Source organism: Pediculus humanus, genomic scaffold (genome assembly GCF_000006295.1).
Source record: "Pediculus humanus corporis 1103172107547 genomic scaffold, whole genome shotgun sequence".
Classification (NCBI taxonomy): Eukaryota; Metazoa; Arthropoda; class Insecta; order Psocodea; family Pediculidae; genus Pediculus; species Pediculus humanus.
Window position 1 is genome coordinate 441541 of NW_002987162.1, and position 13156 is coordinate 454696.

Consider the following 13156-nt stretch of genomic DNA (forward strand, 5'->3'; position numbering starts at 1 on the left):
TATACAATAACAAGAATCGTAAAATTCGGAAAATGCACAGGCAACATCGTAAACAAATTCGCATAAATGATGAAGACACAAATCTTTAGTTATTGTAAAAAGTACGTCGGGAAATTTGAGTAACACCTGCGAGGAGGATATTTATAATTATTAAATCACTTTTTAGAAGGTTTTCTATATAAAAAAAAATATGAATAAGTTTAACAGAAAGTTTACTTTTCCCAAATTCCATTCTTTGTCGTGGTCTAAAGATATTTGAGTTGTTTTACTAGCTTCTAAAAGTTGCTGGGAAGTAACACCTGCACTTCTTGCAATGGATTTAATTCTAGTTAATGCGTATAACAAGTAGACAGCAGTATTTCCTCGGTCGTCAAGCATCTGTACAGGTTTTAAAACAATTACCATATTGTATGCATTACGTAAACCTTTAAATGGCTGCAAACGTATACCTTTTCAAAAGAAAAAACATATTCGTGATTTCTATTGTGGGAAAGATCAGCGTATTTGATGCATCCATAAGCAACCGATTCTTGTGCTTTTTTCAATTCTTCAGGTGTTAAAACTTCATCTCGTTTTTTTTCTTTTAATTTTTCCAAAGATCTCTTTAAACCTTCGTCCATAAGATCCACTAATCTTACGGTTTCACCTAAAAAAAAAAAATTGTACAATTCAGAAAAAATTTTTTCATAAAAAATTATCAATTTTTAAAAAACCATTTACCAGATCTCGTTTTAAATTTTTTTTTATCTTCCCCTAAAACAACTCCGAAACCTACAAAATCTATTCTGACTTTTTCGGGATTTAAAATTCCACATTTAATTGCACATTTTTGTAGTACGTCAAAATGAGTTGATTGTCCAGAATCCGTAACGTATATAATCCAGTCGGCTTTTTCTTCTTCTATTCTATACTTTATACAAGCCAAATCGGAAGTATCATAGGTGAAACCTGAAAATACGAGACTATCATATTCTATAATACTTAAAACATTAAAAATAAATTTAATCGAATTGTGGAAATAAATAATTGCCTCCATCTGATTTAACAATAGTAAATGGTATACTTGACGAATCTCCCCACATTATTTTTCTTCCTTCGTCTTCTACTAAAAAATTTTTAGCTTCTAATTCCTTCACTAACTTTTCCATTCTTGTTTGATAAAACGATTCCCCCTTTTCGGTTATTCTGATGTCGAGTCGTTGGTAAATTTTTTGAAATTCTGAATAATTAAATAAAAAAATTAGAAGATGGATTAATAATTAAAAATATTGAATGTAAAAAAAAAAGAAAAAAGTCCACCTTTTCGAGAAACATCACAAATCAAATTCCAAGCTTTTAAATAATCGGGATGATGACTTTGTAATTGCACTACACAATTATAAGCTCTTTTTTTAAATGCTTCATCTTCATCAAATCTCTTTTTAGATTCCTTGTAAAAAGCTTGAAGATCTTGAATTGGAGGTGACTTGGTCAGATAATCAGGAAATTTATCTTCTAAGTGAGCTATTAACATTCCAAATTGGGTACCCCAATCGCCAACATGATTAACTCTAACCACATCATGTCCGAGAAACTCGAGAAGATTTGATATACTATCACCGATGATTGTAGATCTAAAATTATTGTAAGTTATATTTACTATGTTAAATAATTTCTAAGCATGCATTATTAAGGATTAAAAAAATTTTTTGACAAAATACCTCAAGTGACCCACATGCATTTCTTTAGCAATGTTGGGTGAAGAAAAATCAACAATGACTCTGCATTTTGCATTAACTTTAGGAGGCAAAACGCCATTTTTTAAGATAAACTGCAAACAATTCTGACCCTCAGTACGACTTAATGTAACATTAATAAATCCTGCTCCTGCCACTTCTAATTTTTCGATAAGATTGTGAGGAGACACACATGACTTTATTTTTTCAGCAACTTCTCTCGGATTAGATTTTTTACCTTTAAAAAACAAAATTCACTGATTGTTTTGCATTTAATATGATCTTAGTACTAAAAATAACTTTTTTTTTACCTTCTGATTTCAATAACTGTACAATTGGCATAGCAGAGTTGCATTGATAATCTCCAAATTTAGAATTATTCGAAGCAGCAATTACAACTGGAGCATTTTTTAATTCTGGAAAAGCTCTTTGAATTGCTTCTTTAAATATGGAAACTAAAGTATTTTGAATGCTGTAAAATGATCTTTCTTCTTTACAACTAACATCGTTGGGATTAATCCCAGACTTATTTTTCTCTGTACTTGTCATGCTTTCGACAGCCTTTAATAAATAAAATTTTAAATTTACAAGTAATATAAGGAAACATAAATTATTAATTTCATTATAATATTTACATTTTTTAAAATAGTAAGGCGATATTTCAATTTCTTATTTTCATTGAGCAATGCAATAATTTCAGGATCGTCGCAATTTTCTTCATCTATTTCACTAAATGTAATTTTCTTATTTAAATCCATTATTTGATTTATGAGTTTGCAAGTTTCTGCGTTCTAAAAATTTAAAAAGTAAAAATAAAAAAATAATCACATATTTATATTTTATACCCTAAAACTAAAAATGGACATATTTTTAATGACTAATCTTATTTTTTTTTAAATTAACATTTTAATTTTTAAAATCAATCCTATTCTAAATAATGCAAAATGGTTGAACCTAAAACTAATTTTTTAAAATAAAATTTTAGATAAGTAAAAAGCGGAAAATATTAATGAAATCTGTAAAATAATTTTAATTTAAATGAATTTTTTTAAATTGATAACTTGAAACCCACATAAAATATTTGAAATATGAATATAAAAATTGAAAATTTTATCAAATACTTAAAAGTTACATATTTGTAATGATATAATTCTACCTACGGCGGCCTCGAATCTATCCATTTTTTTTTTTTTTTTGCTTTTATAAATTATAATTAAAAAAAAAAAAAAAAACTTCAAGTTGGAAATATTAAAAACGAGTAATCTGGTAAAGGCTATCTTATTTAACCTGATGTAATAGTTAAAGTATTTTATTAAATTCGTTACACGTTTGTGTTGGAGTTAAGTTGTCAGCCCTGAATTTTTAAGTTACAGTTGATCGCAAAAACGCGCAAGGATGTAAAATTAATGCTTACTTAAAAAATTTATTATTACATAATAATTTAGAAATTTGTCTGTGTGCTATTATTTAATTTTAATTTTAGTTATATTAATATTCTAGTTTTAAAAAAATCTTTCGGTTTTCTTTTGAAATAACAAAATAAAATCTGTATTAAGATTCTTTTTTTTTTCCCATAGTAATCTGTTTTGTATTAAACTTAAATTTATCTTTTGTGCATTCTGTGAAATTTTATGCATTATAATAACGTTTTTCGTCTCATATTCATTGATGATTTCAACTTGGAAAATGGAAAATGCTAAAACCACATGCACATTACACTTTTTGAAAGAGAGAAAAGTGATTGAAAAACATAAGAAGTAAGGTAATATAGACAGATAATAAGGTATGTAAGATTGAATTACATGTTACTTTTGTCTGTTGAATTGATATTCAACTTTTGTAAAAGCATTTTTAAAAAATTTTTACTAATAGAAAAAAGTAATAAATTTTTTTTTTTATTGAAAAATATTATAAAAATCTTTGCATTCGTTCGAGAAAATTCGTTAGAGTTGTAAAATAAAAACTAGACTTTTTTTGTTTTTGATTTTCATGTTACATTAGTAGTATTGAACCAAAAGTTTCAAAAGGCATAAATTTTATAAAAAATAATAATTTACTCTTATTATCAATAAATTTAAATGCGAATAATGAATAATGTAAGATAAACAATAATACTAAATCAAAATAAGGTAATTAAAAGAGCATAAATTAAAACTTTTCTAATATATGTGCAAATTAAACAAGTCAAACCATTTTAAAATTCTAATGGTAAATTTTATTGGGGGAAAACTTTGGCAATAAACGACAGTCAAATATCGTCAACAAGTGGGCGAAACCTAAAACCTGAGAAAAATAAAATAATGTAAAAATAAGATGTATTTATTGTTAAGTAAATAACGACCTGCCCAAAGATAGGTAAAATTGTGATGAAAGACAGGTAGTGTACTAAACATGGTGATAATGGTGCAACCATTTTTTAAAAATATTATGGATAGGTTTGATTGATGGTAAAATACATAAAATAGTATTAACGACAGCATAAATAAAAATTAAAACGGTTAAAATTTTTTAAAATCGTATAAGTCGTTAAGTTGTAAATTAACATTACAACTTGTTTGATTGAATTGGAACATGCGCCTTTTTTAAAATGAAAATTATATAAAACCTCGTGGAAAATATAGAAAATATTTAGTTCCAGTTTAGAGTTTGAAAAAGAAGTGAAATTTTTATTCTCGTGTAATTTAATTTTACGACAGTATGTTATTTATTTATTTATTTATTTTTATATTATGTTGAGTAAAAAAAAAAAAAACTTTTAAGCCATGAGTTTATGAATTTCAATCATGTAATGACGATTTTACACATAATGTTTTGCAAAAAATAAGGTATGGTGGCAATCTTTTTTTTTTTTTTGTACGTTTATCCACTTCTCCCCCACCCCTAACGTTCCACATTTTATGGTATATTAAATTTTTTGTGGGTGTTGTATTGGTTATCATAATAATATAATAAAATTTCACGGTTCGTTTGAATGATAATGTTAAGTGCTTATCATTTATGCTTTTATTTAAGTAAAGAAATGTTTTTCTTTCCAGCAGATTGTAAGTTTTGATGCTTTTTTTACTTAAAAATATCATTTATTAAAATTTAGTAGCTTGTTATAAACAATTGTAGAGATTCATTAAATGAATTGATACTATTTAAATAATCTCATCTTCTCATTTTTTAATTTAATAATATATATAAAAAATCAAGTAGAAATTTGATATTTAATTATTAACATTAAGTTTTCAATTAATTAAATAAAAAAACTAAATTTTTAAAAGATAATAATATTTATTAATAATATAATAATTAAATTATTTGCAAATTTTTATTATGCTTTTATTCGTGGGTTATTTAAAAAAAAAATTTTTTTGTCGTTGTAATTTTTCGTTCTTAAATAATAATAGTATTTTATCGAATACCAAATAAAGGTATGCCATTAAATGCCTATAAAAGGGAAAAGCGTTGAAAACAAAAAGAAAATATTTGAAATTTTTTCCTTTTTAAAAAGGAAAATTACTGATATGAAAGAAAATTCATAAATTTTTTTTGTGCTTTCTTATTGAAAAAATTTTTTCCCTTTTATATATAAAAAAAAAAAAAAATATTTTTTTCATTTGTGAACGTGTTCGTGTTATTCGTTACGACATTTTTTTTTTTAAAGATAGTAAATAATTAAAATTGAATTAAATAATAATAATATTAAAAAAAATATTATAACTCGTATTTAAATTTAAATTTTTTGTTCTTTACGAATAATAATAATAACGTTTTAATATTAATAAACCGAACCTAAAAAAAAAAAAAAATTATAACCTTAAATATCAAAGTATAATTATAATTAAATACAACAAGACAGAACATTAATACCACCCCCCCAAAAAAAATTACACATAAATAAATAAGAAAAGCTAAAAAAAAAACGATTCCAAAGAAAGTAATTTTAGTTTAAAGAAAAAAAAAAGGAAAAGGGAAGAAAAGAAAATTTAATCAAAGGAATATCATAGCAGGAGGGATGTAAAAATTAAGAACAAAAAAAAAAAAAAAATTAAAATTGCCAACTCAGAGAAACATTCAAAAACTCATTTAGTTGTTAAAACGTTTGCGATAAAACATTTTTGCTGGATAATAATGATAATGAAAAAAAAAAATAATAATAATAATAGTAAACGTCTGATGTTAATTTGAGTTTTTTTTTTTTTTTAATATAACAATCTTATTAAAAAAAAAAAAAACAACAACAAAATTAAGAGAAAAAAATATAATGAAAATTTTATTAAAGGGTTTAAATTAAATAATTTTACAATCAATTTATTTATTTAGTTTTTTTTTTTTTTAATAATATTATTGATTGTTATAAAAAATTTTATTAATTTGCCATTGTTCAGCCATTTTTATTTATTACATAAACTTTATTTGGAAAATTTTCAATTGTTAATTGTGATAGTAAAAAAAAGGTTTAAAAGAAACCTTGAACTTGAAATTATTTGACAGTTGAAAAATTACGGTTGTAAAAATAAAGCCCCCTCCCCTCTCTCTCTTTCAAAAAAAAAATTGTATCCCTGAAATATTTGTAATTGATTTATTATTATTATTTTTATTTTTTTAATCGATAAAATAAAATTATTAAATTTTTTTTATTGTTTACCCAAGAGAGGGGGTGAGTTTGAGGCAACAACAAAATATTATTTATTAGAGTGATAATAATAATAACAATTGTTTATGTTTTATTTTACCATAAAAAAAAAAAAAAAAGTTTTAAAAAATGGAATCTGTCATTCATATATACATATATAAATTTTTACACCGTGTGAGTAAATATATTATCAAGTCATAAAATAAAAATAAAAATAAAAAAATTAAATTAAACTTTTTAAAATCAACTTTGTTCAAAACTCAAACAGAAACAATTTTCTTTTTTCTTTTTCGTAAACAAAATTGAATTTTCCTTTATTATTATTATTAAATTTTTCCAGAACGAATTCATATTGGTCAAATAATTTTTATGATACTTTTTATTATATTTTATTTTTACTGGACTTATTTTGAAAATTTAATTTCTTTTTTTTTCGTTACACCACGTGATTATGTGTTGTAAAAATTTTTTATTTTTATTATTGTTTTTTAATGTTATTTTTAAAAATGAAAAAAAAAAATTATTATAAAATATAATTATCGTCACGTTTCACGATAATAAAAAAGAAAAAATTTTTTTTTTCTAGAAAGTAGGAAATGACTATAACAAAAAAAAAAAGAAAAGCGGAAAATTCGCAAAAAATACAATTTTGTTAATAATGTGACTCCTTGGGGTCACTCGTATTGAAAACGACTAACTCATTCATTCATTCATTTTTTTTTGTATTTTAAATGATTTATTATTGAAAAAAAAATGGCGTTTTAACAATACATCTTATTTTTTTTAAACTTATAAATAACATCAAAAGCGTATATATATATACATAGCAATTCTTCTACTGATTGATTCATAGTTAATGATCGTTTCTGTCTCGAATTTACGATATAAAATGGAATAAAGAGTGTTTTCATATGATTTACTTCATCAGAATTCGAGCTATAAATTATTACACGAATATTAAAACGTAAATAGGTTTATGACAACACTTGTTGATAAATACAAACAAAACTCCATCAATAAATCTGACACCAAGGGTAACTTTGGATCCTTTGCTAATTTCTATGATTATATCCACGCTTATTAATTGTGAGAAATATAATGATAAGGTTTTAAACGTGAGAAAAAATAAGTAATTGACACCAAAGCCAAAATAAACAAAAAAAAAAATAAAATTTAGATAATGGTCCAAAACATTGTTGATAAAACAAATAAAATATATATTTTGCCATGTTTTTTTTTTTAAATAAATGAATCGTTGATATTGCAATGTTGTTTCATTCATAATTACATTTTGAATGAATTTAAAATCAGTTCTTTTTTCAGGCGATTGTTAAAAACTAAATAAACACGATCGTAAATAATCGATCAATGAAATAAAATGAAAAAAAAATTGTCGCAAAGGTCATTCGGGTTAAATATTTTATCAATTCAAAAAAATAACCATAAAATTTTTTTTTTAAATTAATGATAATAATAGCGTAAATGAAATAAATTATTTTATTTTTTCAGTTGTGTTTTGAAACGTCGGACTCGCGAGAAATATGGAAGGAGGAAATCAGGTGGCGGGTATACAAGAGCCAAATGAAAATAGAAAAGAAGAAGAAGAAGAATCCGCGAGGGAACCACCTCAGGTGAGTGATCATACGAGCGAATCACTCGTTGACCCTCCGAGAGAACCTGAAATGACAAGATTTAAAAGATTATTGTATCGGGGAATGAACGGTCGGGCAGTTTACGTTTGTTTGCTTCTTTTGTTCGTGACGGAATTAGTGCTTTCTTATTTTTTATACGAATACATATCGACGGTAGAAAAAATGTGTTTGGCCATGGATTTCGAAGTGTTGCCTACGAAATCGGTGAGGAAAAAACGAAATCCTATTCTATTGGAAGATAACGCGGTTACGTCGTCGGATGATGCCGTTGTCGAGTTTTTTAATCCAAAGTTAAAACAAGAATTGAGCGAAAAAGGTGGTAGTAAACACGGTAGTGGTGGTGGTGGTGGTAATAGTGGTAATAGTGGTGGTAAATATAAAAGTAGTGGTTTTAACAAAGGTAGTATTGATTACGATAGTGAAAGTGGTCCTACTCCAGCTTCGGAAAATGCGGCAAATGATCCTTACGTTTGGCTTACATCTTACTCCAGAATTCCGGTGAGTTAGTATTCTTTATTTATTTAAATTAAAATTTAAAAAAAAAAAAAAAAAGGTTTAAAAATTTCTTTCGAAAGGATTAATTAATATTCTAAATGAGTGTGACGAGAAAATTAAGTAGTATTTAATTAATTTCATATTTCAAAAAGTATATTAAATTTTTTTTTTTTTGTTTAAAAACCGTTTTCTGCTACAGTTTGAACGTTGCGTCTTTTGCATTCGTAATAGTATATCTTTTCAAAATGATATTATTATCATATAAAAACGCATTAACAAATTTATTGACAATATTAAAATTTAAATGTCAATAAATTTGTAGCGTTTAACTCGTTAAAGAGTATATATCTATTTTTTTTTTAAAGAAAAAAAAAAGGATATTGCATTTGAAAATTTATAGTTTTATAATGTATATATATAAAAAAAAAAATTTGCAAATTTAAAATCGATATTTCTACCAACGATAATAATATCATTTTTTTTTCTATTAAAAATTTTTCACGTGATTAAAGTCTTTAACAATAACGTACACAAAAATAATAATAATAATATTTTAAGGTTACTTTTTATGCAAGACAACTTATGCAATTGTCAATTATTATTATTATTTACTTACAACTCGAGAGAACTTTTTAACAAAATGAAATTTTCGTTCAACGACGATTGCAACGACAATACTTTTTTTAATAAGATTGTGTTAAAGTGTTAATTTTATTTCATGCCATAACTTTTACTACTACTCAAACCTCATTAGGTTAACAATGTTATAATATCAGAACAGAATTTAAACTTTACTTATTATTACTCAAGAATTTACTACAACTTTATTTTAACCTGTCTTGAAAAACAATAACGCGTTGTTTAATTAAAATTTTATTGTTTTATTTTTATTTCTTGGGTGGTTTAAACAAATATTAACACGTATTGTTTAATTTAAATATTTTTAATTTTTTAATCCGCGTCAAAATCATTATTATTATTATTATTATTATTATTATTAATATTTTCACTTTTGAAAACGATAATCTTTTAAATACTTGCTGGAGTTTTTAAACGTTCGTTCCAGGTTTATACCTGAATCTTTAGAAATAAATACTCGAATATCGTAAAATTTTCCGAAGAATGTGGTGGGTTATTATTTTACATGATGTCCATTTCCGGTACGATTTCTTCTTTTAAATTCTTTAAAATTTTCTTCGAATTTCTGTTTTGTAGAATGAGGCATGGTTTTTCCAGTTTTCCGACGATGACCGGAATAGTTTCTGTACTTGTTACTCCCCACATCCTGACTATTTCTATTTCCAAATTTCTATATTTCAACCTTTTGTCCGTTTATTTGGCTGTCTGATTTTTTTTTCCGCCGGCACGGTTACTTCAGTTAATTTTCATTCCATTTTTCGAAATTGTGGCTGGGAATAATATCCGGTTTGTTAGTTGGCATAGTTCTATCAGTGTGATTGAATTGATAATACAGAGTCGTGTATGCCCCTGCTATCGTAATCAAGTCTAAAATGTGGTTAATTAAATAATCTTACTATTCCATGTTTGCGACAGACATTACAATTATTATTATCATTATTATTAATTTTTAAAATCGTTAAAACAAATAAATAAATAATTAAATGCTTTGAATTATTATTATTAAAAATTGAGGTATTGTTTTTTTTTTCTTCTGCAGAACGAATATAGTAAACAATAATATAAAATAATAATAATAATTAAATTTTATCAAGTGAAAATAAAATAATATATAAAAAAAAAAACAAAAGAGGGGGGTTCATGCCAAAGTTGAAAAAATATTCAAAGCACAAAACATATTATTATTATTAATATCATGATAAAAACCATGAGGGAAAAAAAATTTTTATTGAAAATTATTATTATTATTATTATTATTATTATTATATAATATTAATAAAGCTTACAGTCGGTAAATTTTTTCATAAAATAACAATAAAGGTAAATAAAAAAAAAATTTTATGCCACGGTTGCTACTGGTTTTATTATATAACTAAAAAACTACATAATCAAAATTTTCGGAAAAAACTAATTTTTTTTTTTTTTGTTTTTAATTAAAAAATATTGAATGTATCATCATTATCGTTTACAAAATATTTTATTACGTCACCGTAAATTATTATTATTATTAATTTCTATTTTCTTTAAAACCCAATTAAATTTAAAAAAAAAAAACGATGGAAAATTTTTTTTTTTTTTTACCGGAATCTTATAATTTATTATTTAAAATGGTTAAAAGTCAAATTTGGGTAGAATAAAGTTTCTGTTGCAGAAAGGTCGTAGATTGACAATGATTTATATTTGTTTTAAATAGGCAATTTACTGCTTCTAAGATTTTTTACGTTTTAACGGTGATTTCAAAATAAGTTCCACAATGTTGAATCGGAAAATTTTAATTCAAGAAATATATATATATATATATATTTTTCAGTCCAATTCCAAAAATTTCAAATTGCATTTATTTAGTTTTTACCGCCTAAAACGAGTCGCACAAAACCCACACGCACACGCACGCACGCACACACGCACGCATTTTCTCTTCTATAATTATTATTCGAACCGTCAAATTAATTTATCAATCGCCATTTGTTAAAAATCATTTCAATCCTTTTTCAATTAAGTTTTAATTTTAATTTAAATGCGTAAAATTAAAAGGCGAAACGGTAAATAATAATAATAATAATAGTGATAGCGCAATTTCTGATTTGAAAATATAAATAAATATTTTTAAAAAATTAATGGAATTTAAAGGAATTTCAATCGAGCGGTTTTAATTTAAAAATGGCGACGAATAAATAAATAATTTAAAAATTTTTTATTTATTTATTTTTTTCGATTAAATTTTAATATTTCCCCCCCCCCCAAAAAAAAAAAAATTTTTAATTAAAAATTTATGATAAAAATTAATTTTTATTTATTTCCGGTTTATTTATTATTATTATTTCCGGTTGATATTATCTGCATACAAAACGTTGCGTAATTATATACACGTATATGTATTTTAAAAAATTAACAACAACGACAAAAAACTTTTATTTGTTATAAAAAAAAAAAAAAAAAAAGAAATGCTTACGAAGATTTTAAATGCGACTCTCCCCCCCAGCTTTCCCCTCCCCCCGCTTTTTTTTTACAAAAAAAAAAATTTAATTAAATTAAAAAGGTTTTTGTTACCTTAAAAGCCATTTTGTTTTACTAAAAACAATAAATATAATTAATTAGTCATTTATTTTACAAAACAATAGTATAATATATTATTATTATTATTTTTAAGGAAAGAAATTTTTTTAACGGTGACACATGTTTAAACAAAACATAAACAAAAACAAAATGTGTCAGTTATGATATAATAATAATAATAATAAAAAAACAAAACAACAACAAACGTTTGTCAAAAGTAAATAATGAAAAATCGTGCGTTAAATCCTGGGGTTAAATTTAAGAAACTTTAATTTTTTTTTAATTATTAAATTTACGTTATGTTTGTTTATGTTTCATTCATAAATACGGTCGTTATGTTTTTGACAATATGGCCACACTTGCATAAGAAAACTTGTGTTTAGTAATTAGTGTTAGTGTTTTAGATAATCGAAAAGTATTATTTGTAAGGTTTAAGGTCCGTAAAAAGGTTTTCACTTTATTCTATTGCACTTTATTTATTGTAAATTAAAAACGGTTTATTTTATTTCGAAAAATTATTATTATTATTACTTTTTTTTTTTTGTGAAAGTCATTCCACCGCGGCATTTACGCACATCGAAATAAATAATACATTTTACGGCACGTATATCGGATTAGATGGTGGAAAAATTTTGGTTTTTCATATCATGAAAAATGCATGCACGAAAAAAAAAAAAAGGAAAAAAGGTTGCAAAAAAAGGAAAAAAGGAGAAATATAAGTTATAAAAAACTTGCGTCGGGTTTGCACAAACCTTTTTGTAAAAATACAATAATAACACTACGACTAATTTTATTATTAAAATTCTTAATTATGATTTTCACCCCTAACAACCTTTCACAAACATACTACGAACATACTGAACATTTTGAAAAATTTTAATTGCGCGAAGGGCGGAGGGAAGAAGGAGAGGAAAGGGGAGGGGAAAAAGGAAAAAAAAAGTTTTCCGACGAGTATTCTCTCAATGGTATTTAATTCATTTAAATACGTTACATTTTATTGTGAGTAATTATTTAAAAACGTGTCTCACCGTTAAAAATAATTTAATTTTTATAACCGCGAGTGAATGAATGAAATAATTTTATATATATTTTTATTTTTTTCATTTCGGTAAAAATTATTAAAAAAAGGAAAAAAGGAAAAAAATTTTAAAATTGAAATTTATTGATGTATCACCTGTACGGGAATAATAATAATTTTATTAAATAAAAACTTAATATGTTTTATACATAATGTTTTCATGACACGTTATGTTGTTTGAAAAAATGAGAAGAGTTAATTTTGGTACAGATGCTGGATTTTTTTTTTACTTTAGTGGGGTAAACGTATAAAAACTGGTCAAATGAGGTCTAGAAAAAAACTAAGAGATGAGATGATTTAAAACAAAAATTTTTCTTTTACTAAATCACGTTTGAATAAAACAAAAAAATATATGGCGACATGTAAAAAACTGGTTACACGTGAATAAACTTATTTTTTC

The 13156-nt window shown here is 24.3% G+C and overlaps 2 protein-coding genes across 2 annotated transcripts; one reads left to right on the forward strand and one right to left on the reverse strand.

The window, feature by feature from the left end:
* Positions 1-89: 89 nt before the first annotated feature.
* On the reverse strand, positions 90-2473 carry Phum_PHUM200260 (Arginyl-tRNA synthetase, putative; the record flags this gene model as incomplete). Its single annotated transcript, XM_002425385.1, has 9 exons — positions 90-126; positions 206-378; positions 450-646; positions 721-948; positions 1031-1219; positions 1300-1613; positions 1701-1953; positions 2027-2240; positions 2351-2473. The coding sequence occupies 9 exons, from the start codon at positions 2471-2473 to the stop codon at positions 90-92; spliced, it is 1728 nt and encodes a 575-aa protein (XP_002425430.1).
* A 5404-nt stretch (positions 2474-7877) lies between these two features.
* Positions 7878-8748, forward strand: Phum_PHUM200270 (uncharacterized protein; the record flags this gene model as incomplete). Its single annotated transcript, XM_002425386.1, has 2 exons — positions 7878-8486; positions 8683-8748. 2 exons carry the CDS (start codon positions 7878-7880, stop codon positions 8746-8748), a joined length of 675 nt encoding a protein of 224 aa, XP_002425431.1.
* Between the last annotated feature and the right edge of the window lie 4408 nt (positions 8749-13156).